This window comes from Suncus etruscus, chromosome 2 (assembly GCF_024139225.1).
Source record: "Suncus etruscus isolate mSunEtr1 chromosome 2, mSunEtr1.pri.cur, whole genome shotgun sequence".
Taxonomy (NCBI): domain Eukaryota; kingdom Metazoa; phylum Chordata; class Mammalia; order Eulipotyphla; family Soricidae; genus Suncus; species Suncus etruscus.
Genome location: NC_064849.1, coordinates 137,082,192 through 137,109,157, shown reverse-complemented (window position 1 = coordinate 137,109,157; position 26,966 = coordinate 137,082,192). Strand labels below are relative to the sequence as shown.

At 40.7% G+C, this 26,966-nt stretch overlaps 2 protein-coding genes and 1 non-coding gene across 3 annotated transcripts in view; 1 reads left to right on the top strand and 2 right to left on the bottom strand.

Moving 5' to 3' along the window:
• MSH3 (mutS homolog 3) overlaps positions 1-6,361 on the bottom strand; it is a 173,480-nt gene extending 167,119 nt beyond the window's left edge. Inside the window, exons 1-2 of the mRNA XM_049766040.1 lie at positions 6,096-6,361; positions 2,996-3,116 (exon numbers count right to left, since the gene is read on the bottom strand). Coding sequence (XP_049621997.1) covers positions 2,996-3,116; positions 6,096-6,302 — 328 coding nt within the window. The 5' untranslated portion in view covers positions 6,303-6,361. The remainder of the gene's footprint in view (positions 1-2,995; positions 3,117-6,095) is intronic.
• Positions 6,362-6,454: 93 nt separating this feature from the next.
• Positions 6,455-26,966, top strand: part of DHFR (dihydrofolate reductase) — a 39,274-nt gene continuing 18,762 nt past the window's right edge. Inside the window, exons 1-3 of the mRNA XM_049766348.1 lie at positions 6,455-6,644; positions 7,168-7,217; positions 12,262-12,367. Of these exons, the coding sequence (XP_049622305.1) occupies positions 6,460-6,644; positions 7,168-7,217; positions 12,262-12,367 (341 nt within the window). The 5' untranslated portion in view covers positions 6,455-6,459. The remainder of the gene's footprint in view (positions 6,645-7,167; positions 7,218-12,261; positions 12,368-26,966) is intronic.
• On the bottom strand, positions 12,040-12,149 carry LOC126002295 (U6 spliceosomal RNA). Its single transcript, XR_007493045.1, has one exon. It is a non-coding gene; the product is annotated as a U6 spliceosomal RNA (small nuclear RNA).

Here is a 26,966-nt window from a genome sequence, read left to right as displayed (position 1 = left end):
AATTTCATTTCTACTTACTTTTAAACAAGCAATATAAAAGACATTATTTCATGCCTACCAAAAGGGCTTGAAAATGAGTGGGAATCTAGGAACAATAGAGGAAGCAATTTTACATTAATGATGGGATCTATCTTTGAACAAATATATTATGAGCAACTATGTAAATAAAGTTTTGTTTTGTTTTTAAATTTCAAACTAATTGAGCCACCAGTCATACTGGAGAGGAATCTGTACTCTTGTCTAGCCCCTCTACATGTCAGACCCATCCCCAACCTGGTCCTTCTCAGTCAAATTTCTGGTTGGTGTTGTAGACAGTAAGATATTTCTATATCCGAGGGCCAAAGCGGTGGGGCAGCGGTGGGGCATTTGCCTTATATGCGGCTTACCTAGGATGGACCGCAGTTCGATCCCCTGATGTACCATATGGTTTCTGAGTGCATAGTCAGGAATAAACCCTGAGCATTACCGGGTGAGGCCCAAAAACAAAAAAAAACAAAAACAAAAACAAAAAACCCTCCATATGTTCCCTGAGCCTTAGGAGAGATCCCTGAGCACAGTCAGGAGTAAGCCCTGAGCACCAATAGTGTGGCAAAAAAAGGAGGGAGGGGACAGAAACCACTCATACCTGTAAAAGCAGTCTAAATGGCATAATCATGAATACGTGGGTGAAGAATAGTTTCCTGGGCCAGAGAGATAGCACAGCAGTAGGGCATTTACCTTGAATGCAGCCAACCTGAGACAGACCCAGATTCAATTTCAGGCATCCCATATGTTCCCCGAGCCTGCCAAAAGCAATTTCTGAGCACAGAGCCAAGAGTAACTGCTCAATACCACTGGGTGTGACCCCACCCCCAAAAAAAAAGAAAGAATAGTTTCCTAGGGCCTCCATTCACTAAAAACAGTGAAGATATCTGTTCCACCAATGTCTTTCATTATGAATGCCAAGCAGAAATAGACAAAGTATTTGAGAACACAGTTTCTACACTAATGGCCTATTCCTACAGGGACATTGGTGACTCTGAAAATCACCAATCTAGAAAATAGCACTAAAGAATAATACCTGAAGGCTCTATACAAAGCAGTGATTCACTGTTTTCACAGTCCAACTAACTTAAGATATATTTTCATTTATGGCTACAGTTCAGTAACTGAGCTCTTTAAGAATAAGAATTCTTGGCCCTGATTCACTTTCACTATGTACCTTAAATTTATAAATATATAAATGTATATATTAAATAATTAAATAATGTGAATCACAATAAAAATTACCAAAAAAAATTTTTTTTAAATTCTCCTGGGGCAGAAAGATAGCATGGAGGTAGAGCATTTGCCTTGCATTCAGAAGGATGGTGGTTTGAATCCTGGCATCCCACAGGGTCCCCCGAGTGTGCCAGGAGTGATTTCTGAGTGTAGAGCCAGAAGTAACTCCTGAGCGCTGTCAGGTGTGACCCAAGAACAAAAAAAAAAAAAAAAAAAAAAAAAAAAAAAAAAAAAAAATTCTCCCTGAAAGAATAAACTTTTAACAAGAAGTATGTCTTTGGAAGCAATGAGTGTTGAATATCTGTACCAAAATGGCAGCATTCACAGGAGTATTAAAGCCTTATTTCCAAATATCCTCATTTCTGATGGTGGTCTCGTGAGACTCTGACCTATTCCATTTGCATAGCTTGGTGAAGTAGAGAGGCAATGAGCTGTGTAAGATTTCCCACAATTCAGCACATCAATATAGCCACGGCTGAGTCTAAAACCAAGTACAGCCTTGTACAAGTACAGCCTTGCTAGTTCCTGAACTCCACAGGAATTACATGGATATGATATAATCAGATTTACACTGTTTGAAAAACAGCATATCAATTGGCCAGTGGGCAGGTACCTTTCCAAAAATATACAGGAATCAGATGCTGCTACAGAAACTGACACCCAAAAAAATCAGTCCACATAAACCACTGAATAGAGTGATTTTTCTCAAGCACAATCAAGAAAGAAAAATTTCATCTAGGTGTAGATTCTAGTACTGGAAAAAGTGTACTTGTCTTCACTGAACTCACACAGTAAATGCAATAGTTTACAAATGCCATCCTCAAGAAGTTTCTGGCTCATACTGAGATCTGGATGCTATTGAGGGCTTGTGATTACCAGGAAGCAGTAGTCCAAGTATTGAAATCTGCCTCTCTTTTTCATCTGTTTGAAGAAAACATGGGACACTAAATTGCTTGCTATTGAACTTTTCTGTGGATCTTTATGCAGACAGAGCTAAACTGAGCTGAAGAAGATACTGAAGAAACTTCTTGAGGAAAAAAAAAAAACGGGATTACATAAAACTAAAAAGCTCTGCACAATCTTGGAATGTGGGTCAGGCAGTAAAAGACATGCCTCACATGTGTGAGACTGCACCATATTGGGTCTGCAGACACTGGCAAGAACAGCCCTGCTGGCTTCTGAGCACCAGAGGTGGGGTCTTTCAGCAATAATAAAAATAAATAAAAAGCTTCTTCACTGTAGTGTATGAGAGGATGTGTGTGTGTGGACAACACACAAATATGTATATATGTTTTGTTTTGTTTTGTTTTGTTTTGTTTTTTTAATTTGGGGGCCACACCCAGCAGTGATCAGGGGTTATACCTAAATCTGTGCTTAGGGATCACTTCTTGTACTACTTAGGGGACCATAATTGGTATTGGAGATCAAACCTGTAACAAATGCATTATCCACTGCTCTATTTCTTCAACCCTAAAGTGATCCACTTTATGAAAAGCTCAATTCGCATAAGGATAGCTTGTGTAAAGTAGCAAATAGTTGAGGCCACAAGTATGGCACACTCAGTTCATTGTTCCAATTTGAACTATTGACTCCACCACACCAGCCGCCACACTCTAATCAGGTCAAGCGCAGAGAGAGAAAATAATGTTATCACCAAAAAGGGAAAATAATAGTAAGGGCACATCTTTTCAGTAACTCTGAAGAATGTAAGAATATCCATAACATGGGAACTCACCACAATTCCCAAACATCAATGAATTATTTCTTTCTTCCTTTTCTTGAACATTCTTTAGTTTCTTTATAACAGGGCCATCATACTCCAGTGGTCTCTTTTTATTTCTTTCATCTTTTGCAATCTACATGAAGGTCAAAAAATGGAATAAGAAAGAGAATATATTCAGTTGTGGAACATTTCCAATGCATCTGAGGTCCTGGGTATATCTCTGCACCACAAAAAGTGTTAGTTCTAATCTCAAACCTTGATGCATGGAAAATAATATAAATCTTGATTCTCTAGGTGGCAAGGTACATGCCATCCACCCATCATAGGTTTATAATCTTTTAGCTCTGGAAGGGCTTCAGAGTTAACTGTTCTTGCCACATCAAAAACAAGGTGTCAACTTTATTTATAATAGAAATGAGGGCTGGAAGGACCAGCCACAATATGAAGCTTACCACAAAGAGTGGTGAGTGCAGTTAGAGAAATAACTATGCTAACAACTATCATGACAATGGTAGTGAGTGAGAGAAGTAGAATGTCTGTCTTGATACAGGCAGGGGGTGGGGGAGGAGGAAAATGGGGAGCACTGGTGGTGGGAAAGTTGCAGTAGTGAATGGGGGGAGTTCTTTTCTTTATAACTGAAACCCAAATACAAACATGTTTGTAGGGGGCCAGAGAGATAGCACAGTGGTAGGATGTTTGCTATGCGCCCAGAAAATCCAGGATGAATGGTGGTTCAAATCCCGGCGTCCCATATGGTCTCCCGAGCCTGCCAGGAATGATTCTGAGCACAGAGCCAGGAGTAACCCGAGTGCCGCTGGGAGTAACCCAAACCCCCCCCCCCAAATATGTTTGTAATCATGGTGCTTAAATAAAGAATATTACGGTATTAAAAAAAAAAAAACAAGGTGTCAAAAAAAAAAAAAGGTGTTGTATATGGGGAGTAAAGGACTCTGATGGACTCTGATTCACTGCTGGTGGGAATGCCATCTAGTCCAGCCTTTCTGGAAAACAATATGGATATTCCTTAAATACTGGAAATAGAGCCTCATTATAATCCAGTAATGCCATTCCTAGGGATATGTCCTAGGAACACAAAAACACAATACAAAAAAGTCCTCTGCACTCCTCTGTTAATCACAGCACTATTTACAATAGCTATAATCTGGAAACAAACCAGGTGCCTGAAAATAGATGAGTAGCTAAAATAAATTGTGGTATATCTACACAATGTAATTCTATGCAACTGTTAGAAAAATGAAGTCATATGTGATGGACATGGGGAGTATTATGCTGAGTAAAATGAATCAGAGGAAGAGAAATATAGAATAATCTCACTTATCTGTGGGATATAAGGATATAAAAATCATTGTGAGAATGATATCCAAAGACAATAAAGATAAGGATTAGGAAGACCAATCCATGGTAGAAGCTTGCCACATAGAACAGAGTGCAGTTAGAGTAAAGAAGGGTCTAATATGAAAGGGGCATTCATGTAAACCCTTCATTATCAGTAGTGCAAACCACATGTCAAAAAGAAAAGAGGGGCCAGAGAGATAGCACAGCAATAGAGCATTTGCCTTGCACGCAGCCAATCCAGGATGGATGGTGGTTCGAATCCTGGCATCCCATATGGTCCCCAAGTCTGCCAGGAGCGACTTCTGAGCATAGAGCCAGGAGTAACCCCTGAGCGCTGCTGGGAGTGACCCAACCCCCCCCCCAAAAAAAGGTTTCAAAAGCCAATCTCAATCTCTTCCTCATTATCAGTTGTGGAATCTCAGCAATATTTCAGAAAAAAAGATGTTCACCCTTAAGATTTCCATTTTGACTTTGTCGATTGTCCTTTAAAGAGGGAAACAACCATTTATTTTATTCATCACTAGTCTTACTTTGTTTTATTTATTTGTGGGGTTATAGCCAGTAGTTAAAAAAGTTTACATCTGGCAATGCTCAAGGAGATATATGCAGTGCTAATATCTACCCCAGGTCTCACATGCAAGACATGCAACTGAACCCTCTATTTGTACAGCTCCTTGCCACTTATTTAATGAACAAGCAACAAGAAAAAAAAAAACCTGATGACTAATCTAACCATCACATCCTAGCATCTAATAAAAAAACATCCAGCTACAATGTGTGAATCCCCATAAATGCTTTTAGTGACAGGTTTCTTCGAGTAGCCTAACCAAATACATATAAATAAGATAAAGTTCCTAGTTCTAGAAGAAAAGATGAAGATCTGAGTCTGTATTCAATGCTCAGTCCCAAGACCTTCATCAGAAGACATCCAGAAAACAAATCCTACATAGATCTGCCCTAAAAATTCGTGCAATCTGGCCCTTAAATCTTTTACCACCTTCAAACTAAGTTAGCACCATATTGATTAAGTGAATATTTTAAATATAATGCTTTAATAATCAATTATTATTTATTTAAATTTAATTGTTAAATTTATTATTAAATTGTTAATAGATTGTTAAATTTAATTCTTTTTCTTTTGGGGGGGGTTTTTTTGGTTTTTGGGCCATACCCGTTTGACGCTCAGGGGTTACTCCTGGCTATGAGCTCAGAAATCGCTCCTGGCTTGGGAAGGACCATATGGGACGCCGGGGGATTGAACCACGGTCCGTCCTATGGTAGCACTTGCAAGGCACCTTACCTCTAGCGCCACCTTCTCGGCCCCTAAATTTAATTCCTAAAATAATTAAATATAATGCTTTAATTAATAGTTTACTATTTTCGCTTTTTTTTTCCTTTTTTGTTTTTTGGGGGCCACACCGGTGACGCTCAGGGGTTACCCCTGGCTATGCGCTGAAGAAATCGCTCCTGGCTTGGGGGGACCATATGGGATGCCAGGGGATTGAATCGCGGTCCGTCCTAGGCTAGCGCCGACAAGGCACACGCCGGTACTTATACTCCACCTAGGCTGACTGGCTTTTCCCGCCTTTTCCCGCCTTTTCTTTCCCGGGTCCAGCCCCGTTCCCAAGGTCTCGGAGATCTCGCAGATTCTCGCGCTGTTTCCGGCTCCTCCAACTCGCCTAACACCCACAAGTCCCGCCCTCCCCTGTAGCCACGCCCCTTCCTGTGGGCCCGCCACCTCGCGAAGCCAACCCACCGAGTGTGGCGGCCTCTGAGCCCGGAGAGTCGCCGCTAGGTGCGCTGTGGAGTCAGCATCGGGCTCAGCCTTCCGAGCTGCACCCGCTGAAGAGGCCGATGTCAAGATTCCCGTGGGCTGGAAGAATCTACTTAGAACCGCTTGCTTGGCCGGAGCCGGGCGGAAGGGAGCGTGCGCACCGCCAGAGGCCGGCTTCGGACGCGGCATCGCAGGGCCGGGAGGAATAAGTGGGACACAGAGTCCTGGCGGTAGCGCGCGCGCGCGGCTTCAGCTCTCGGCGTCAGCGAGCGCGAGCACGTTTTTTAGACTCAGCGGAGCGCCGGAAGGGGCGTGTCATGTGGGGCGTGGCCGCCCTCGTGAGCCAATGAGAGTGAGGGGGCGTGGCCTCGTCTGTTTCGCGCGGAGTTTTGAGTGGCATCTTGGTCTTCCGAGCCAGACGTTCTGCAGGTTGGCCACTTCGGAGATGGTTCCTGCACTCAACTGTATCGTCGCCGTGTCTCAGAACATGGGCATCGGCAAGAACGGGGAGCTACCCTGGCCCCCACTCAGGTATTTGTAAGGCGGGAGCCGGAGGGTGGGATGAGGAGGATGCGGTCCCCAAAAGTAGACCTAGATCGAAATCTACCAATCTCCTGCAAAAAGGGAGTCAGGTAGCATGAAGATAGGGCGTTTGCTTTGCATGCAGAAGGTCGATAATTCGAATCCCGGCATCCCAAAACCTGCCAGGAGCGATTTCTGAATGCAGAGCCAGGAGTAACCCCTGAGCAAAGCCGGGTGTGACCCAAAAAACAAAAAAAGGAGTCAGACCTGCGACCTGAATTGACTGGAGCAGGACTGGGTTTCCTGCAGATTCAGTAGCCCAGAGGCCAAGTTACTTATTTCCCAAACCCCGGGAGGCTTTTACCCACCCTCAGCCGTCTGACCAGAAGCCAAGTTCCAGAGCATGGACTTTCCCCCCCCCCCCCCCACAGCTCTCCCCTACTTTATTTATTTAGCGCGCCCTTTGTCCAGCAAGTGAAAGCTGGAGCCCTAGAGAATGACTTTCTAAGTCACGCTGTTTTCTGACTTGTAGAAATGAATTTATGTATTTCCGAAAGATGACCACCACCTCTTCAGTAGAAGGTAAGGTTGATTTTGTTTTGTTTTGTTTTGTTTTTAAGTGATTGCAATTGGCAACAGATCTTGTGTAAAGATCTACGAAAGCAAATTGTACTTCAAGGAATAGTTTTCCATAATACTGTGGCCATTGATCTCCAATGCAGTTTAAGGTTTATTTTGGGGGGGGGAGGAAACCACACGGTGCTCAGGGGTTACTCCTGGCTCTGCATTCAGGAATCACTCCTGGCAGTGCTCCTAGGAGCATGGGATGCCCGAGATCAAACCCGGGTCAGCCGCATGCAAAGCAAAGGCCCTTCCCTCTCATATACGTTCTTTCTAGTTTGTTTTTCTCCTTGAAGAAAAGGTTCTTTTAAACGTGTTATGTGAGTGCTGGTAGAATTGGTAACTAGGTGGAGGCAGCAGTGGAAGCTCTGAAAAGAGACCAGAAGGGTCTTTTGGGGAGAAACACTGGATGACGCCAACGTAGAAGTGAGCAGTGATATGTAGTAGTACATCATAGACAGTACTTTTTGGAAAGTCAGAAAGTTCTAACAAACAAAAAAAAAAAACAAATAAATAAATTTTAAAAAGTTCTAACAATGCAGACATATCAAGGATGAACTCGAAATTTCAATTTGTTTGAGTCTGGGATTTGGAAAGTAACAGAGTAAAGAACGTTAAGCAAGTGTATTGATAATGGTTTTGAAGTTTTGTGGGATCTTCAAGATAATTTCGAGCACAGGGAAACTAGGTAAATAATGCTGCTGAAGAGAAACTATAACCAATGAAAAAGTATATAGAATAAAGGGAGACCCCATTTAAAATGCAAGACCTTTTTATTTTTTATTAGAAGAGAGAGGCAATAGATTAAAGTAGGAAACAATAGGCAGGAAGGAACACAAGCTGCATGACTTTTAACCAGAGATACACTCTGAGGGTGAGAGGGATAGACATAGAATTATCACACTTATTTGTGGGATATAAAAATATACTATGGTTACCAGCCTGAACGATAGCACAGTGGTAGGGCGTTTGCCTTGCATGCGGCAGATCCAGGACGGACATGGTTTGATCCCCGTGTCCCATATGGTCCCCCTAGATTGGAGCAGTTTCTGAGCACATAGCCAGGAGTAACGCATGAGCACCACCGTGTGTGGTCAAAAAAAAAAAAAAAAAATATATATATATATATATATATATATACTATGGTTAATAATAGCCATGATTATTATTTATCATGAGTAGGAGAAAGCGTCCATGGTAGCAAACTTGCCACAAAGAGCAGGACAGAGAAGAGACCACTTTGACAATAAGTTGGAAATTATCACTCTGAGTATTATCACTGCTGAAAGGAGGTAAAGTGATATGTATGATATTTTTTCAGTAACCATATTGCAAGCTGCAGTGTTTAGAGGGGGGGGGAGAGGGAGAGAGAGAGAGAGAGAGATGTCTGCCATAGAGGTGAGCAGAAAGGAGGGCAAAAAGGAGGAGGGGCACATTCAGGACATTGGTGGCAGGAAATAAATGTGCACTGGTAAAGGAATGGGTATTGTACATTGTATGACTGAAACTCTGTCATGTACAACTTTGTAACTATTTCATGAGGATTCAATTAAAACTTATCTTTTAAAAGAAAATGCGGCCCGGAGAGATAGCACAGCGGCGTTTGCCTTGCAAGCAGCCGATCCAGGACCAAAGGTGGTTGGTTCGAATCCCGGTGTCCCATATGGTCCCCTGTGCCTGCCAGGAGCTATTTCTGAGCAGACAGCCAGGAGAAACCCCTGAGCACCGCCGGGTGTGGCCCAAAAAACCAAAAAAAAAAAAAGAAAAGAAAAAAGAAAAAGAAAATGCAGTGCATATGGCATATAGGGTTATTTTTTTGTTTGGTTTGGTTTTGGCTTTGGGGCCATACCAGCTGCACTCAGGGGTTACTCCTGTCTCTGCTTAGAAATTATTTCTGGCAGTCTCGGGACCATATAGACTGCCAGATATAGAACCCAGGTCAGAGGCCAGAGCGATAGCACAGCAGTAGTATATTTGCCTTGCACGTGGCCTACCCAGGACAGACCCAGATTCCGATTCCTAGCATCTCATATGGACCCCCAAGCCAGTCAGGAGTCATTTCTGAGAGCCGCCAGGTGTGACCCCCCAGGTCAGCTGTATACAAGGCAAATGCTTTACCCACAGTGCTATCATTCTGGCCCCAAATATATATAGGGTGTTTTTATGTATGGTTGTTTTACTTATTCTTGAAGGAAAATGTTTTTAAACATTATAGTAATAGTAGTAAAACAAAATGTAAATAATGCTTACTTGAAGTTTTTTATATTTATTTATTTTTAGGTTTTGGGCCCATACCCATTGGTTCTCAGGGGTTACTTCAACTCTAAGAAATTACTCCTAGCAAGTTTAAGGGACCATAAGGAATGCCAGGGATCGATCTTTGATTTAGCCATGTGTAAGACAAACACCCTTCCTGCTATACTGTTATTCCAGCCTCAAAGTTTTTAAATTTAGGAGGGTTTTTTTTGTTGTTGTTTTAATAAATCAAACTAATAGTTTTTTTTTTGGGGGGGGGTGTTTTTGTTTTTTGTTTTTGGGACACACCTGGCAGTGCTCCAGTGTTACCCCTGGCTCTGTACTCAGAAATCACTCCTCACAGTCTCAGGACCATATGGGATACTGGGAATCGAACCGGGGTCCTTTCCAGGTTAGCCATGTGCAAGGCAAATGCCCTACCACTGTACTATTGCTTCCAGCCCCAAATTAATAATTTTTGGAGGTTTTGTTCTTAGAGCCACACCAGCTATGCTCAGGACTAACTATTGGCTCTGAGCTCAGGGATTACTCCTGGCAGTGTTTAAGGACCCTATGTAGTGCCAGAGATTAACTCTTATCAGCTATAAGGAAAACAAGTGTCTTACACACTGTAGTATCTCTCTGACTCCAAAACTAATGTCTTTAGAAAATAAATTGTTTGCCAGAGGGATAGCATGGAGGTAAGGCGTTTGCCTTTCATGCAGAAGGTCATCGGTTTGAATCCCAGCATCCCATATGGTCCCCCGTGCCTGCCAGGAGCAGTTTCTGAGCGTGGAGCCAGGAGTAACCCCTGAGCACTGCTGGGTATGACCCAAAAACCACAAAAATTGTTCAATTGAATCACCATAAGATACACAATTACAAAGTTGTTCATGATTGAGTTTCAGTAATACAGTTACTGAATACAATTTCAGTAATATAATTTTTTTGTAGACACTATGGTTTGTAATACTGTTACTGAAAAGATATCATGCTATCTTTTTACCTCCATTCACTATCCAGTTCTTGTCCAAAGTGCTTGTTTTCAACTATCCTTGTTATAGTGGTCCTTTCTGTCCTAACTGCACTACTCCACTCTTTGTGGCAAGCTACCTACCATGGACTAGTCCTCCTGACCCTCTTCTCTCTTGTCTTTGGATACTAATACCAAACTAATGACTTTTTAAAAAACAGATTCATGAACTCCTTTTGGTAGACAGACAAATCAGTAATCACAAAACTGTGTCTATTTCTTAAATCCTTAGACATTCACACCAAATTAAATAAAACAAAAAGTTGTTTGTTTCCATTTTTTTTTCCTTTTTTTTTTTTTTTTTTTTTTTGGATTTTGGGTCACACCCAGCAGCTCAGGGGCTACTCCTGGCTCTACACTCAGAAATCACTCCTGGCAGGCTCGGGGACCATATGGGATGCTGGTCCTTCTGCATTCAAGGCAAATGCACTACCTCCATGCCATGTCTCCGGCCCCTGTTTTCACATTTTATGGATATATTATATTTGAAAAAAGATAGTGACAATAGTATCAGTTAAAAATCATATGTGGGAAGGCTGGAGTGAGAACACAGCGGCAATGCTTTTGCTTGGCACCCAGCCAACCCGGGACAGACCTGGGTTCAATCCCCTGCATCCCATATGGTCCCTTGAGCCTGCCAGGAGTGATTTCTGAGTGCTGCTGGGTATGTCCCAGAAACCAAAATAAAAATCTTACTGGGGACCAGACCAATTGTGTGGCCATCTACTCTCCACCTGGTCTACCCAGCACCCCTTATGGACCTCCACCCTGGCCAGAAGTGATCCCTGAGTGCAGAGCTAAGAGTACGCCCTGAGTAACACAGGGTATGACCCAAAAAGGAAAATTGCTACTATACATTTCTCAAAGTCTTTATTACCCCAATTCTACTAGTAGAATTTGTTACTTTATAGATATGGAAAGTGAACACTAGAAAATAAGTATGACTTACCTAGTAGGTAGCAAGATACTTTCACTTAAGCATTTTGATTGAGAATCTTCACATTTATTTAATATACATAACTACAACTTAGTAAAACTACATATATAAGGCAGTGGGAAGATAGTTTAATGGGTTGGAGTAAATGTTCTACATGTAGGTGGTTGAGACTCAGTTCCCAGCACTTCATGGTCCCCAAGCACTACCAGGTCTGACCCGGAACACAGAAAAAAAAAAAAAAATGAATAAAGCAGCTATCACCAGAGAGAGAGAGTACAAGATTTAAGGTGCTTTTCTTACATTGTTCACCCCTGATCAGTCCCCTATACCACATGTTCCCCCCACCATCCCTCAGATCCAACCCAGATGAATGTGTGAAGTAAGTGCCCTACATTCTATACTTTATTCTTGTTTGTTTTTGTTTATGTTTTCTGGCCACACTCGGTGATGCTCAAGGGTTGCTCCTGGCTTGGGGGACCATATGGGATGCTGGGGATCGAACCATGTTCGGTCCTAGGTCAGCCACTTGCAAAGCAAATGCCCTAACGCTACACCACCACTCCAGCCCAGTTAAAAATATATATATAGAACGCTTCAAGAATTTGCGTGTCGTCCTTGTGCAGGGGCCATGATAATCTTCTCTTTATTGTTTCGTTTTTAGTATATTTAGTGCTGCCAAAGCGAGCACCCAGGAAAGCCTTTTTAGATCCACTAGGTGTCACTATGACAATCATATGTACATGATAAAAATAGATACAGTTAGTCCCAAAGTATACATAATCTTTTTGGTGATTTTATAGGTAAACAGAATTTGGTGATAATGGGTAGGAAGACGTGGTTCTCCATTCCTGAGAAGAATCGACCTTTAAAGGACAGAATTAATTTAGTTCTCAGTAGAGAACTCAAGTAAGTATTGTATAATATACTACAAGAAAAGTATCATTTCTCATAGTGGGGTCAAAATGTATGAGAAAATGAATGAAGGCAGTTATTGGAAAATCTCCTTGGAGCATAAAAGTGACTCTAAGCAAAGAGTGAGTAATTATGCCACATGACAGTAGCTTACTCTGCTCAAGTGATTGATTTCATCCTACCCCTGGTGGATGTGATCCAGAACACAAATGAAAAAAGCAGCTATCACCAGAGAGATAGTGCAAGGTTTAAGGTGCTTGTCTTAAATCGTTCACCCCTCTATCAGTCCCCTATACCACTCAGGTGAAAAGGGGGGCGAGGGGGAGGCAGCAATGCATCGTCCAGGCAACAACACATCCTCAAGCCCTAGCATTGAATGGCAGTCCAATTGGCTAATAATCTCAGGAAGGGGCCTCAGAGCCTCTTGAGCACTTATTTGAAGACCCCGCTCCTCAAAAAAAAAAAAAAACAACTAAAAAGTTACATTAAATTCAACACAGATAACAAATTTCCAAGTTTTTCTAAACCATTATTTAATAGGCTCCAGTTTAAGTTATGCAATGTGGTAACATTTTTATAGCTTCACATAAAATCAACGTGTATGTATTGGGGCCAGAATGATAAAATAGTGGGCAGGGCATTTGCTTTGCACACAGTCAACCTGTGTTCAAACCCTGGTATCCCATATTGTCCTTCACATGCTGCCAGGAGTGATTTCTCAGTGTAGACTTGGGAGTAAGCCCTAAGCATTGGTGGATGTGGCCCAATAAAACTGAAAAACAAAACAAATGTATGTGTTTTGGAACTTTCCAAGTTGTCCACTTTCTGGATGCAACTCTAAATGTAAAAAAAATTTTAATTTAGGATGAAATAAAAACTAATCATGAGAGAGCACAGCGATGGAGCATTTGCTTTGCATGCAGCTGACCTGGGAGGGACCCTGTTTTATTCCTGCCATCCCATGTGGTCCCCCAGCCCCCCCATGAGCAATTTCTGGGTGCAGAACCCCTGAGCACCACCGAGTGTGGCCCAAAAACCAGTCAATCAATAATTAAATAAAGTGAAAACTAATTACGAGCTAGTATTTATTCCTAGATTTTCAAAATTCCCAAGTAATATTTTGCACTTGTTTTTATACTTACTGCCAGACATTAAAAAATAAATGCCAGGGGCTGGAGAGATAGCACAGCACTGGGACATTTGCCTTGCATGCAGCCTACCTGGGACAGACCTGGTTCAATTCCTAGTATCCCATATGGTCCTCCGAGCTTGCCAGGAGTAATTTCTGAGCACAGAGCCAAGAGTAACCCTTGAGCATTCCTTGGTGTAGCTCAAAAAAAAAAAAACAAAACCAATCAATTAATAAACTGCTTTTAATTAAAAAAAAAAAAAAGCCAACATATTGAACCAAAGTATTAGTACAGCAAGTATATGTTTTGCAAGTCTAAGGCACTAGGTTCAATTCCCTACATCAGAAGAATTTTTTCCCAAAGTATAGAAATAGTCTTTGGTGCTCTGCTAGAAATGTTCCTATTCTCTAATCTAACATTGAAGTAGATAGTTCTTAAAGCTAGGAAATAATCTAAGAAATTGCAATATTTAATAGCTTTAAAACAGCTAAAAAAAATCAACTCCATTGGTTTGTCCTTCCTCTTGACTTCTAAGTAATATATTTTACGTTTTGTGATATGTCATGTTTTTTTTTTATTTTGCTTTCTTTTGTTCACATTGCTCATCACTCACTAAACTTCTTAAGCCTCAGGAAATGGTACTTAAGAGAGATGACCTAAATTAGGTCTTATGTGGAGGTTTGGGATTGACATGATTGTATATCTTAAACCAATAGTTTTTTCTCAAAGATAAAATAGTGGCATTGTTACAAAGGATGCTGCTTGAGAGGGCCCTAACAGTTTGTTCCTATGTGTGTGTTAGTTAAGCACCAGAGAAGCAGTACCAAATAAGCTTGATTGCAAGGAAGTGGCAGTTGTAGGAATTCTGTAGGCAAATTGAAAAAATGTATGTAGCAAAGGCCCACAGTGAGTGGGCAGTCTAGAACACTAATCAAGGATCAGGGCTGAAGCAATTATCTGTTCACAAGAGAAATGTTTTCATCAGGAAATTCACAAATTTGTTCATAAGACCTTTAAGCTGACTGAATCAGGCCACTCAAACTGAGGTTATCAAATTATTGACTTTAAAAACAACTTCAAAATATATCTTCACAGCAACACCTAGCTTAGTACCTGTATAATTGAGAACTATAGCCTAACCAAATAAACAAGCATCTAAGGTGTTCAGGTAATTTATTTTCTGATGACAGGCTAAGGGGATTTGGGGTGACTTGAATTTTTCTCCTAAATTCCTCTTAAAATAGCACAGGGGATGGGGCCAGAGCAGTGGCACAAGCAGTAGGGCATTTGCCTTGCACACTCTAACCTAGGACAGACCACAGTTCAATCCCCCAGCGTCCCATATGGTCCCCAAAGCCAGGAACGATTTCTGAGCACATAGCCAGGAGTAACCCTGGAGCGTCACCTGGTGTGGCCCAAAATCAGAAAAAAAAAAGAAAAGCACATCACAGGGGAAAATATGGAATGATACCAGAATATATATGTGTTATATATTACATAGTAAATATAATATATATTCCCCCTATGGATGATGAGAAGTATGTGGATATACATGTTACCATCTTCCTCGTATTTCATACTGATCACTATCTTCAGGTTATTGGGATATTCTGATTTTAAACTTGATAAAATCTAACTTCAGAGAATGTGTTCTGAATCTTTAATAATATATTCTTGAATACTACTCCAATTTATTTATGGTCAGCTTGAGCTAAAACCAAGCAATCTCAGTGGGGAAGATACTCAGTTGAGCCAGCAAATCTCTTCAAATGATGAGTCTAATTTCATCTTTATGACCACCTGTGGTGAATGTAATTGGCTTTGGTTTTTTTCTTTATGTATATATATAACATTTATTGGTATATTTCACTTTCTGAAACAGAGAGGACATTTTAACTTTATTATCAAGCATGCCAAGGAAAAATGTATACCAGTAAGCAAAAAAAAAAACAAAAAATCAGAGTTGACATTTTTCTTTGTTTGTTTGTTTTGTATTACTACTTGTTCATTTCACACATACCTTCAGTATACCTGTTGTATATCGGACACTATGAGTCTAAATAAAAGAGAAGAGATTATTTATTATAATCATCATTACTTCTATAAGCTTTTAGAAATGCCTAGTTTTGGGGGGTTTCTTTGTAACTAGCATTTTTCTTTTATTAAAATTTTTAAATGTGACATAATTGAGTTAGATCAAATAAAATATAGATTCATAACAAAACAACTAAAATTCGGTTTTGTAAAATAAAAAGGTGTACTGCTGACCTTGGATGGACCTTAGACAGGTTGATCCCTGGCATCCTATATGGTCCCCTGAGAAGTGATTTCTCAGTGCAGAGCCAGGAGTAACCCCTGAGCGCCACCAGGTGTGACTCAAAACCCAAAGAAAAGTACGTATTAGGATCATAAGGCCATTGACGCCCAGTTCTTTTTATCATGATGCCCCAATGTAAGAAGAGATTGAATCCTTTTAGTAATCCCAAAATTTGTGATAGAAATATGGGGGGGGGGGGGCGGAGAGATAGTATGGAGGTAGGATGTTTGCCTTGCATGCAGAAGGATGGTGATTTGAATTTCTGAGTCTCATATGGTCTCCCGAGCCTGCCAGGACCGATTTCTTGAGCATAGAGCCAGGAGTAACCCCTGAGCACTGCTGGGTGTAACCCAAAAACCAAAAAAAAATAAAAGAAATATTTGGGGGTTAATAGCTATTTAATTAAGTGTAGAAGGTAAATCTCTTCCTAAAGCTTTAAAAATGTTGCCCACGTTGAAATCCAACTACAAACATGCTTGTAATCATGGTGCTTAAATAAAGATTTATAAAAAAAAAAAAAATGTGTGTACGTGGCTGGGGAGATTGGTTAGAGGGCTGGAGTGCATGCTTCCCATGTAGGACACTCAAATTTGATCTCCAGCACCACAGGATTTCCTGATCATAGCCAGGAGTAACTCATAAACACCACCAGTTATAAAATGTTACATACAGTACATTTGGAAAACAGATTGGTACTTTCTCAAAATGTATCATAGGCCCCACTGGTTCTATCATTGGTTTATTCCCACGAAAAATGAGGACATGAAATTAAAATGCTCATATGCAAATGTTCACAAAAGTATTGTTTATGGAGTATCATTCATAATAACAAAAAATAGAAATACCCCAAATGTCCCTTAAATTATAATGAATAAACAAACTTTTTTCTATATCTACAGTGTAGTATCATTCCACTATAAAAAGGAATGAAGTGGTGTTACATGCTACAATATAAAAACTTTGACAAAGTCTTCCTTCCCTCCTTCCTGCCTTTCCTTCTTTTCTTCCTTCCTTCCTTCCTTCCTTCCTTCCTTCCTTCCTTCCTTCCTTCCTCCCCTCCTTCCTTCTTCCCCTCCCTTCCTTCCTCCCCCAATATCTCCCTCCCTCTCTCTTTTCCTTCATTCCTTTTCTCCCCTGCTCCCTTCCTGCTAAAGTTTGTGTTTTAGGCTTACAATGTTACTGCATCACCATCACTACCAAACTTCCCCCAAATAAAAAAAAAGAAAAAAACTTTGAAAAAAAAAAAGATACAGGGAGGGACTTCAGAGCATAAAAACCGGCTAACCTTTGCAAAAGCTGGCTCCCTGTGTGTGACACCAGGCGGGGAAAATCCGCTTCGCTACGCGGCCGTGCACTCTTTCTAAGGAAAGAACTCCATTGCAACAAGAAGGAAAAATCACACTAAGAACGGCGCTATATCACAGAAGCAAACATTTCTCTCTGGACTGTCTTCTCTGTTGCATGCTCGGGCCTAAGATTTGACCCAGTGTGAGGCTTCATCCACGGAGGACTCCCCTCCCTTAGAGGCAAGTCAGCCCATCCAGAAAGGAAGGAGCCAGAGGAGTGTGCTGCCTACATCATATAGACAATGAATACCACCACAACACGTAGAAAAACCCACAATACAAGTGTGACAATGGGGAAACAACGCAGGCCAGCATCAGACATAGAGAATGAAGATGACAATTCTGAGGACCAGATAATGACTGAACAACTAATCAACCTCTCAGATAAGGACTTTAGACTAGCAATATGGAAGGTGCTCAACAGACTCCAAGAAACCATGGATCGAGTTGAACAGAACACTAATAAGAACCAAGAAAATATGAAGGCAGAAATGACAAAACTCCAAACTGAAATAACATGTCAACTAACAGGACTGAAAAAGTCAGTAAACGAAGTGAATGACAAAATGGATAAGCTCTGGGACAGGGTATCAGAAGCTGAGAATAGACTTGGTGCTGTGGAAGATGAGATACATAACAATTCCATACAGCAGGAGAGATTGGACAAAAAACTTAAAGCAAATGAGCAGACAATGGAAAAATTAGTCAAAGAATGGGAACAGACGAAAATAGAAGTCTATGATAAGATCAACAGAAACAACTTAAGAATCATTGGAGTCCCAGAGACCCAGGAAGAAAATTTCCAGGAAGAATCAATGGTCAAGAACATCATTAAAGAGAAACTTCCAGAGCTAAAGAATATATGTGATCAAATCCTGCATGCCCGAAGAGTACCAACCAAAAGAGACCCCAGAAAAACCACCCCAAGACACATCCTAGTCACAATGACAAATCCCACAGATAGAGACAGAATTCTGAAAACAGCAAGATCAAAAGGGGAAATCATGTTCAAGCAAGCTTCCCTGAGATTTACAGCAGACCTGTCACCAGAAACGCTCAATGCCAGAAAGCAGTGGTGGGATATTGTGACAAGACTGAATGAAATGAATGCTTCACCCAGAATACTATACCCAGCAAAACTCACTTTCCGGTTTGATGGAAGAATACATGGTTTCACAGACAAAAAACAGCTCAGAAACTTCACAGACACAAAACCAGTCTTAAGAGAAAAACTGAAAGACCTAAGACAAGACTACCCAAAAGACACACCAAATTTTGAAATAAAGATGGCGTTAAATCCCAGGACAATTCTTTCTCTCAACCTCAATGGACTAAATGCACCAGTTAAGAGACACAGAGTGGGGGCCGGGAAGGTGGCGCTAGAGATAAGGTGTCTGCCTTGTAAGTGCTAGCCAAGGAACGGACCGCGGTTCGATCCCCCGGCGTCCCATATGGTCCCCCCAAGCCAGGGGCAATTTCTGAGCACTTAGCCAGGAGTAACCCCTGAGCATCAAACGGGTGTGGCCCAAAAACCAAAAAAAAAAAAAAAAAAAAAAAGAGACACAGAGTGGCTAAATGGATCAAAAAACTCAATCCAACCTTCTGCTGCCTACAAGAAACGCACCTGAATAATCAGAACAAACATAGACTCAAAATAAAAGGCTGGAGAAAAGTTATCCAAGCAAACAACACCCATAAAAAAGCTGGAGTGGCCATACTAATATCAGATAATGCAAACTTTATACTCAGGAAGGTTGTAAGGGACAAAGACGGACATTTTATATTAATCAAGGGGTACGTAGAGCAGGAAGAATTCACTCTCCTAAACATATATGCACCGAATGAGGGGCCAGCAAAATATTTAATACAACTGTTGACAAATCTGAAAAATAATAACAACAACACAATAATTGTGGGGGACCTTAACACGGCTTTGTCAACACTGGACAGGTCAACCAGACTGAAACCCAACAAGAATATACTAGACCTGAGGAGAGAAATGGAAGAAAGAGGCCTAGTGGATATATATAGGACACTCCATCCCCAGAAACCTGGATACACATTCTTCTCCAATGTACATGGGACATTCTCCAGGATAGACTACATGCTGGCACATAAAACATACCTCCATAAGATCAAGAGGATAGAAATTTTGCAGACTACCTTCGCTGACCACAAGGCTCTGAAATTATTTGTGAACTCCAAAGGGACTCAGAAGAAACACTTTAACACCTGGAAGTTAAACAGCCTCATGCTCAATAACCAGTGGGTCCGAGATGAAATCAAGGAGGAAATCAAAAGGTTCCTGGAAACAAATGACAATAAAGACACAAACTCTCAGAACTTATGGGACACAGCAAAAGCAGTACTGAGAGGAAAATTTATAGCTTTGCAAGCACACATCAGGAAGGAAGAAGGAGCTTACCTGAGTAGCTTAATGACACAGCTAATAGAACTAGAAAATGCTCAACAAAAGGACCCAAGAATAGGAAGACAGAAGGAAATAACAAAGCTGAGAGCAGAAATCAACGAAGTGGAAACTCAAAAAACAATCCGAAAGATCAACGAAAGCAGAAGTTGGTTCTTTGAAAAAATAAACAAGATTGATAGACCACTGGCAAACCTAACAAAGAAAGAGAGAGAGAGAAACTTGATAACTCGTATCAGGAATGAAAAAGGAGAGATCACTACTGATATGACAGAGATTCAAAGGGTAATCAGAAACTACTTTGAAAAACTCTACGCCACTAAAAATGAGAACCTGGAAGAAATGGATAAATTCTTGGACTCTTATAATCTTCCACGGTTGAAGGAAGAGGATGTAGCATATCTAAACACCCCCATCACCATTGATGAAATTAAAACAGTAATCAAATGTCTGCCGAAAAACAAAAGCCCAGGTCCAGATGGATTCACTAATGAATTCTATCAAACTTTCCAAGAGGAACTACTGCCAATCTTGGCAAGACTCTTTCATGAAATTGAACAAACAGAAACACTTCCAAATAGCTTTTATGAAGCCAACATCACCTTGATACCTAAACCAGACAGAGACGCTACCAAAAAAGAAAATTACAGACCAATATCACTGATGAATGCAGATGCAAAGATCCTCAACAAAATCCTGGCAAATAGGATTCAATGCCTCGTTAAGAAGATCATCCACTACGATCAAGTAGGTTTCATCCCAGGAATGCAAGGCTGGTTTAACATCCGTAAATCTATCAACATAATACACAACATCAATAACAAGAAAAATAAAAACCACATGATCATATCAATAGATGCAGAGAAAGCATTTGATAAGGTCCAACACCCATTCTTGATCAAAACTCTCAGCAAGATGGGAATGGAGGGAACCTTTCTCAATATAGTGAAGGCCATCTACCACAAGCCAGTGGCAAATATTATCCTCAATGGAGAAAAACTGAAAGCCTTCCCTCTAAATTCTGGCACAAGACAAGGCTGTCCTCTCTCACCACTCCTATTCAACATAGCACTGGAAGTACTTGCTATAGCGATTAGGCAAGAAAAGGATATCAAGGGAATCCAGATAGGAAAGGAAGAAGTCAAGCTCTCACTGTTTGCAGATGACATGATACTCTACTTAGAAAACCCTAAAGACTCTATCAAAAAGCTTCTAGAAACAATAGACTCATATAGCAAGGTGGCAGGCTACAAAATTAACACACAAAAATCAATGGCCTTTCTATATACCAATAGTAATAAGGATGAAATGGACATTAAGAAAACAACCCCATTCACAATAGTACCACACAAACTCAAATATCTTGGAATCAACTTGACTAAATATGTGAAGGACCTATACAAAGAAAACTATAAAACTCTGCTCCAAGAAATAAGAGAGGACACACGGAAATGGAAACACATACCCTGCTCATGGATTGGCAGGATTAACATCATCAAAATGTCAATACTCCCCAAGGCATTATACAGATTTAATGCCATCCCTCTAAAGATACCCATGACATTCTTCAAAGAAGTGGATCACACACTTTTGAAATTCATTTGGAACAATAAACACCCTCGAATAGCTAAAGCAATCATTGGGAAAAAGAATATGGGAGGAATTACTTTTCCCAACTTTAAACTGTACTACAAAGCAACAGTTATCAAAACAGCATGGTATTGGAATAAGGATAGGTCCTCAGATCAGTGGAATAGGCTTGAATACTCAGAAAATGTTCCCCAGAGATACAACCATCTAATTTTTGATAAAGGAGCAGGAAATCCTAAATGGAGCAGGGAAAGCCTCTTCAACAAGTGGTGTTGGCACAATTGGATAGCCACTTGCAAAAAATTAAACTTAGACCCCCAGCTAACATCATGTACAAAGGTAAAATCCAAATGGATTAAAGACCTCGATATCAGCCCCAAAACCATAAGATATATAGAACAGCACATAGGCAAAACACTCCAGGACATTACAGGCATCTTCAAGGAGGAAACTGCACTCTCCAAGCAAGTGAAAGCAGAGATTAACAGATGGGAATATATTAAGCTGAGAAGCTTCTGCACCTCAAAGGAAATAGTGCCCAGGATACAAGAGCCACCCACTGAGTGGGAGAAACTATTCACCCAATACCCATCAGATAAGGGGCTAATCTCCAAAATATACAAGGCACTGACAGAACTTTACAAGAAAAAAACATCTAACCCCATCAAAAAATGGGGAGAAGAAATGAACAGACACTTTGACAAAGAAGAAATACGCATGGCCAAAAGACACATGAAAAAATGTTCCACATCACTAATCATCAGGGAGATGCAAATCAAAACAACGATGAGATACCACCTCACACCCCAGAGAATGGCACACATCACAAAGAATGAGAATAAACAGTGTTGGCGGGGATGTGGAGAGAAAGGAACTCTTATCCACTGCTGGTGGGAATGCTGTCTAGTTCAACCTTTATGGAAAGCGATATGGAGATTCCTCCAAAAACTGGAAATCGAGCTCCCATACGATCCAGCTATACCACTCCTAGGAATATACCCTAGGAACACAAAAATACAATACAAAAACCCCTTCCTTACACCTATATTCATTGCAGCTCTATTTACCATAGCAAGACTCTGGAAACAACCAAGATGACCTTCAACAGACGAATGGCTAAAGAAACTGTGGTACATATACACAATGGAATATTATGCAGCTGTCAGGAGAGATGAAGTCATGAAATTTTCCTATACATGGATGTACATGGAATCTATTATGCTGAGTGAAATAAGTCAGAGAGAGAGAGAGAAAAACGCAGAATGGTCTCACTCATCTATGGGTTTTAAGAAAAATGAAAGACACCCTTGTAATAATAATTTTCAGACACAAAAGAGAAAAGAGCTGGAAGTTCCAGCTCACCTCAGGAAGCTCACCACAAAGAGTGATGAGTTTAGTTAGAGAAATAACTACATTTTGAACTGTCCTAATATTGAGAATGTATGAGGGAAATGTAGAGCCTGTTTAGGGTACAGGCGGGGGTTGGGTGGGGAGGAGGGAGATTTGGGACTTGGGTGATGGGAATGTTGCACTGGTGATGGGTGGTGTTCCTTTTATGACTGAAACCCAAACACAATCATGTATGTAATGAAGGTGTTTAAATAAAAAAAAAATTAAAAAAAAAAAGATACAAAAGATCAAATGATTCAATTTATAGGTAATGTCCAACATAGATAATTCCATAGAAACAGAAGGATTTTACTGGTTGCCTGGGTTATTTATTTGTAGGAAATAAGGAATGACTCATGATGGATTTGGGGTTCTTTTGAGGTTGATAGTCTTAAAAGTAGTGAGTGATTGTTGATTGTACAGATCCTGAATATGTTAAAAGGAAAAATTGATGTGACATTTCTGTAAAGCATTTTTTTAAATCTCTAGAACTAAAAATTAAATAAAGTTTAGTTTACTACGACTGTAGCTTTGACAGCATCTTTAGAATAAACTGCAAAATTGCCTAGGTGATAGAAGATGGTGTGAAACAATTTACACCATCTAACATTTCATGGTATAATGAATGCTTATGGTCTCACTTCTGTATTCTTCACAGTAATTAAAACTTCCGTCTTAGAACGCAGCTCTCTCCATCACTTGGTATAGCAGAGACCCACTGACTTGGTCTTTAACTTTTGCAACATTAGGCATTGCTGATCCTTAATTTGTTTATCTATTAAGTGAGTATAATAATTTGTTTTGGTTTGGTTTTGGATTTTTGAAGGAGTCACATTCGGCGGTACTTAGTGGGTTACTCCTAGCTCTGCACTGAAAAATTGCTCCTGGCATGTTCGCAGGACTATATGGGATGCCGAGAATCAAACCTGGGTCCATCCCAGGTCAGCCTCATGCAAGGCAAATGCCCTACTGTTGTGCCATTTCTCCAGCCCCTAATTATCATTTCTTAATGTAACTTTGAGAATTGAAATGGTATGTCTTTTTTCTGATCCACAGAACATACCTGACATTCGAGAACAGCTCTTAATCTCCCAATTTTTGCTACTTTAATAAGTTAATAAACATTAATAAGATCCCATGAACAAATTTCTAGGTTCATTTTTATCTCACCCTTCTACTTTGCTGTTCCTTAAGAAAATAAAAATAGTTGGGGCCAGAGCGATGGCACACTTGGCTAACCTAGACAGACTGTGGTTTTATCCCCCAACATCCCATATGGTCCCCCAAGCCAGGAGCAATTTCTGAGCGAATAGCCAGGAGTAACACCTGAGCATCACTGGATGTGGGGCTGGAGAAATAGTGCAAGGATTAAGGCAATTGCCTTGTATGTGATCAACTCTACTCTACTCACTGAGTACCACAGGGGTGGCCTAATCCCCTCTTTTCAAAAATTACAAAGGGGGAGGCAATAAAGGGTGAAAATTTCTAAATTGAGTGTTTTGTTATGCTTGTTTGTTTATATTTTTTTGTTTTGTTTTGTTTTCGGACCACACCAGTGGTGTTCAAGGCTTATTCTCGGCTCTGTCAGGAATTACTTCTGGCAGGGAACCATACGGTGTATACCTGAGATGAACCCAATCGGTGACCAGCCTCACAAGGCAAACACCCTACCCGCTGTGCTATCGCTCTGGCTCCAAGTTATGCTTTGTTTTTGTTTTGAGACACACCCAGCAGTGTTCAAGGTCTACTACAGGATTGACGATTGGGGGTTCAGTCTTAGCAGTGCTCGGAGCACTGATATCAGGGAACATGTTGTATTAATTATAGAGTCCTTGTGTGGGTGGGTGGGTGGGTGGATGGATGGATGGATGGATGGATGGGCGGACCTTTCTCAACCCAGCCCATTGGGATATCAGGGAACATGTTGTATTAATTATAGATCCTTGTGTGGGTGGGTGGGTAGGTGGATGGATGGATGGATGGATGGATGGATGGATGGATGGATGGATGGATGGATGGATGGATGGATGGATGGATGGGCGGGCCTTTCTCAACCCAGCCCATTGCCTGCAGCCCCTTCAGCCTGCGGTTGTATAGGTACAGAATAACGGTAAAGAAATGATCCACAGTCAGTCAGATAAAGTTTCAGGAAACATCCAGCTTTTTTACAAGGCCCTAACCGCCATGTCCATATCCCACATGGCTTCTAAGCTAATGCAGCCTCTTTCTTGCTCCTCTGCATCCATCCTGTCTCTGATCTCTCTCCCTGCTGCCTCTGTCCCTCTCCTCCTCCCCACAGGCAACTCTTTTTTTGTTTGTTTGTTTGTTTTTTGTGGTTTTGGGGTCACACCCGGCAGTGCTCAGGGGTTATTCCTGGCTCCATGCTCAGAATTTGCTCCTGGCAGGCACGGGGGACCATATGGGCCACCGGGATTCGAACTGATGACCTTCTGTATGAAAGGCAAATGCCTTACCTCCATGCCATCTCTCCGGCCCCTCACAGGCAACTCTTAACTACCTACCACAGACCCCTCCCAGCTGTGGGAGGGTCTCACCATCCTGATGAGATTAGCATTTGGCTTTGGGGAAAGGTAACAGGAACATTTTAATTCTGATTAAAATATGATTTTTAGCTTAAGGTGTTTTGTTTTTCAGTGTTTTCTGTCCCCAGGAAATTGGGCCATAATGCCCTCAGTCATATCTCCCACTTTGGGTACTACAGAGAAAAGGCATTATATGTTACCTGGAATCATATGTATATGATATCATACATATGTATATGATCATATAAATATATAATATATATATACCAGGAACATAACCTAGGCCACAGGATCCTGTCATCTAAGGGTATCAGAATTCTACAGTCTTGAACTTTATGAACACCAATTGATTCTATAAAAAGTGACTCAGAGTCCAAAGTTAGGTACCTAGAATTCAAAAAACAGGTTCATGATTTCCCGGCTGTGTGATCATTGATAACTTAACCCCCCAGTCTCAATTTGATCCTCTACAAAAGCTAATACTAGGGCCCTTAAGAGATAGTGCAGAAGGTAGGGAGCCTTACAAGTGATTGACCCTAGTTTTATTCCCACTGCCACATATAATCCCAGAGCACTATAGGTGTGACCCCCCCAAAAAAGGCAAAGAAAAAAACAAAAAACAGGCAATACTGGTATCTACATAGGACTTTTGTAACTGTCAAGAATATGATACTTATAAAGCTCTGTCTGACCTCATTGCTTGAAAGTAAGTAAATAGGCACTCAATAAATGTAAAAGATTTCCTCTCTTTGTTTGAGATATGACTTTCCTCGTTGTATTAGTTTAACAATATTTATATTAGGAGAGATAACATGGAGGTAGGGTGCTTGCCTTGCATGCAGAAGGATGGTGGTTCGAATCCTGGCATCCCATATGGTCCCCTGAGCCTGCCAGGAGCAATTTCTGAGCATAGCCAGGAGTAACCCCTGAGTGCTGCTGGGTGGCCCAAATATATATTAAACATTTATGTATTTAATAGTGCTTGACATTTGTATACATAATGAAAAGATTATCATAATCTTTATTTACTGTTGTGGAGATTTTAAATTTGTCTTACAGTATTATTTGACCAACACCATGCTGTGAATTAGATCACCATGGTTTGTTTATCTTATAACTGGAAAATTGTGTCATTAATCTACTTCACGTATTTTCACTTCATGCTTAACCTCCCTACCCACTGTTTTGATTTTATATTCCATAAATAAGTAAAAAGCAGCCTTGTTTGGAATTGGGCTTTCATGGAAAGAGGGAGTATCTGTAACTGGAAGTTCATCCTTTGGGTGTTATTGTTGCTTTAAACTTCATACCAGCCATCTGAGGGACTTAGCAACTCTCAAGTTAGAAACAGAATATCAACATGCTCACACTCTTTGGGAAACAGATTTTTATGTCATCACATACCAGTTCTCCCTTGTCAGAGAGTGAGTGTGGTGTGCACAGGGAAGAAATGTGTATATGAAGCTGACTATGTGCTATTTTTATTGACTGCGCTGAAATAGGCTTGTGAATTCAAAGATCAACTTAGTTTTGCTTATTTTCTACCCATCTAAGTTCCAGGGTTTCCTGAGAAATTGATGACTAAACTGCTAAGTAATAATACTGTATAGAAGCATTTCTTCTGTGATTTGATTACAAACGAAATCTGTACCAAATCCTTAATCTAGCGTTTTCCTTTTCTATACCCATGATAAAGGGATCAAGTAATTTTAACTCTACTCCCTTGAAATACTTTTAAGCCACAGTTCCACAATCTTCACATAATCATTCTCCCCTTTCTTTGAACCCCACACAAATCATCCATAGTGCCTCCTCAATCATTTACTTGTGTGTGCTCCAACGACTTTTAG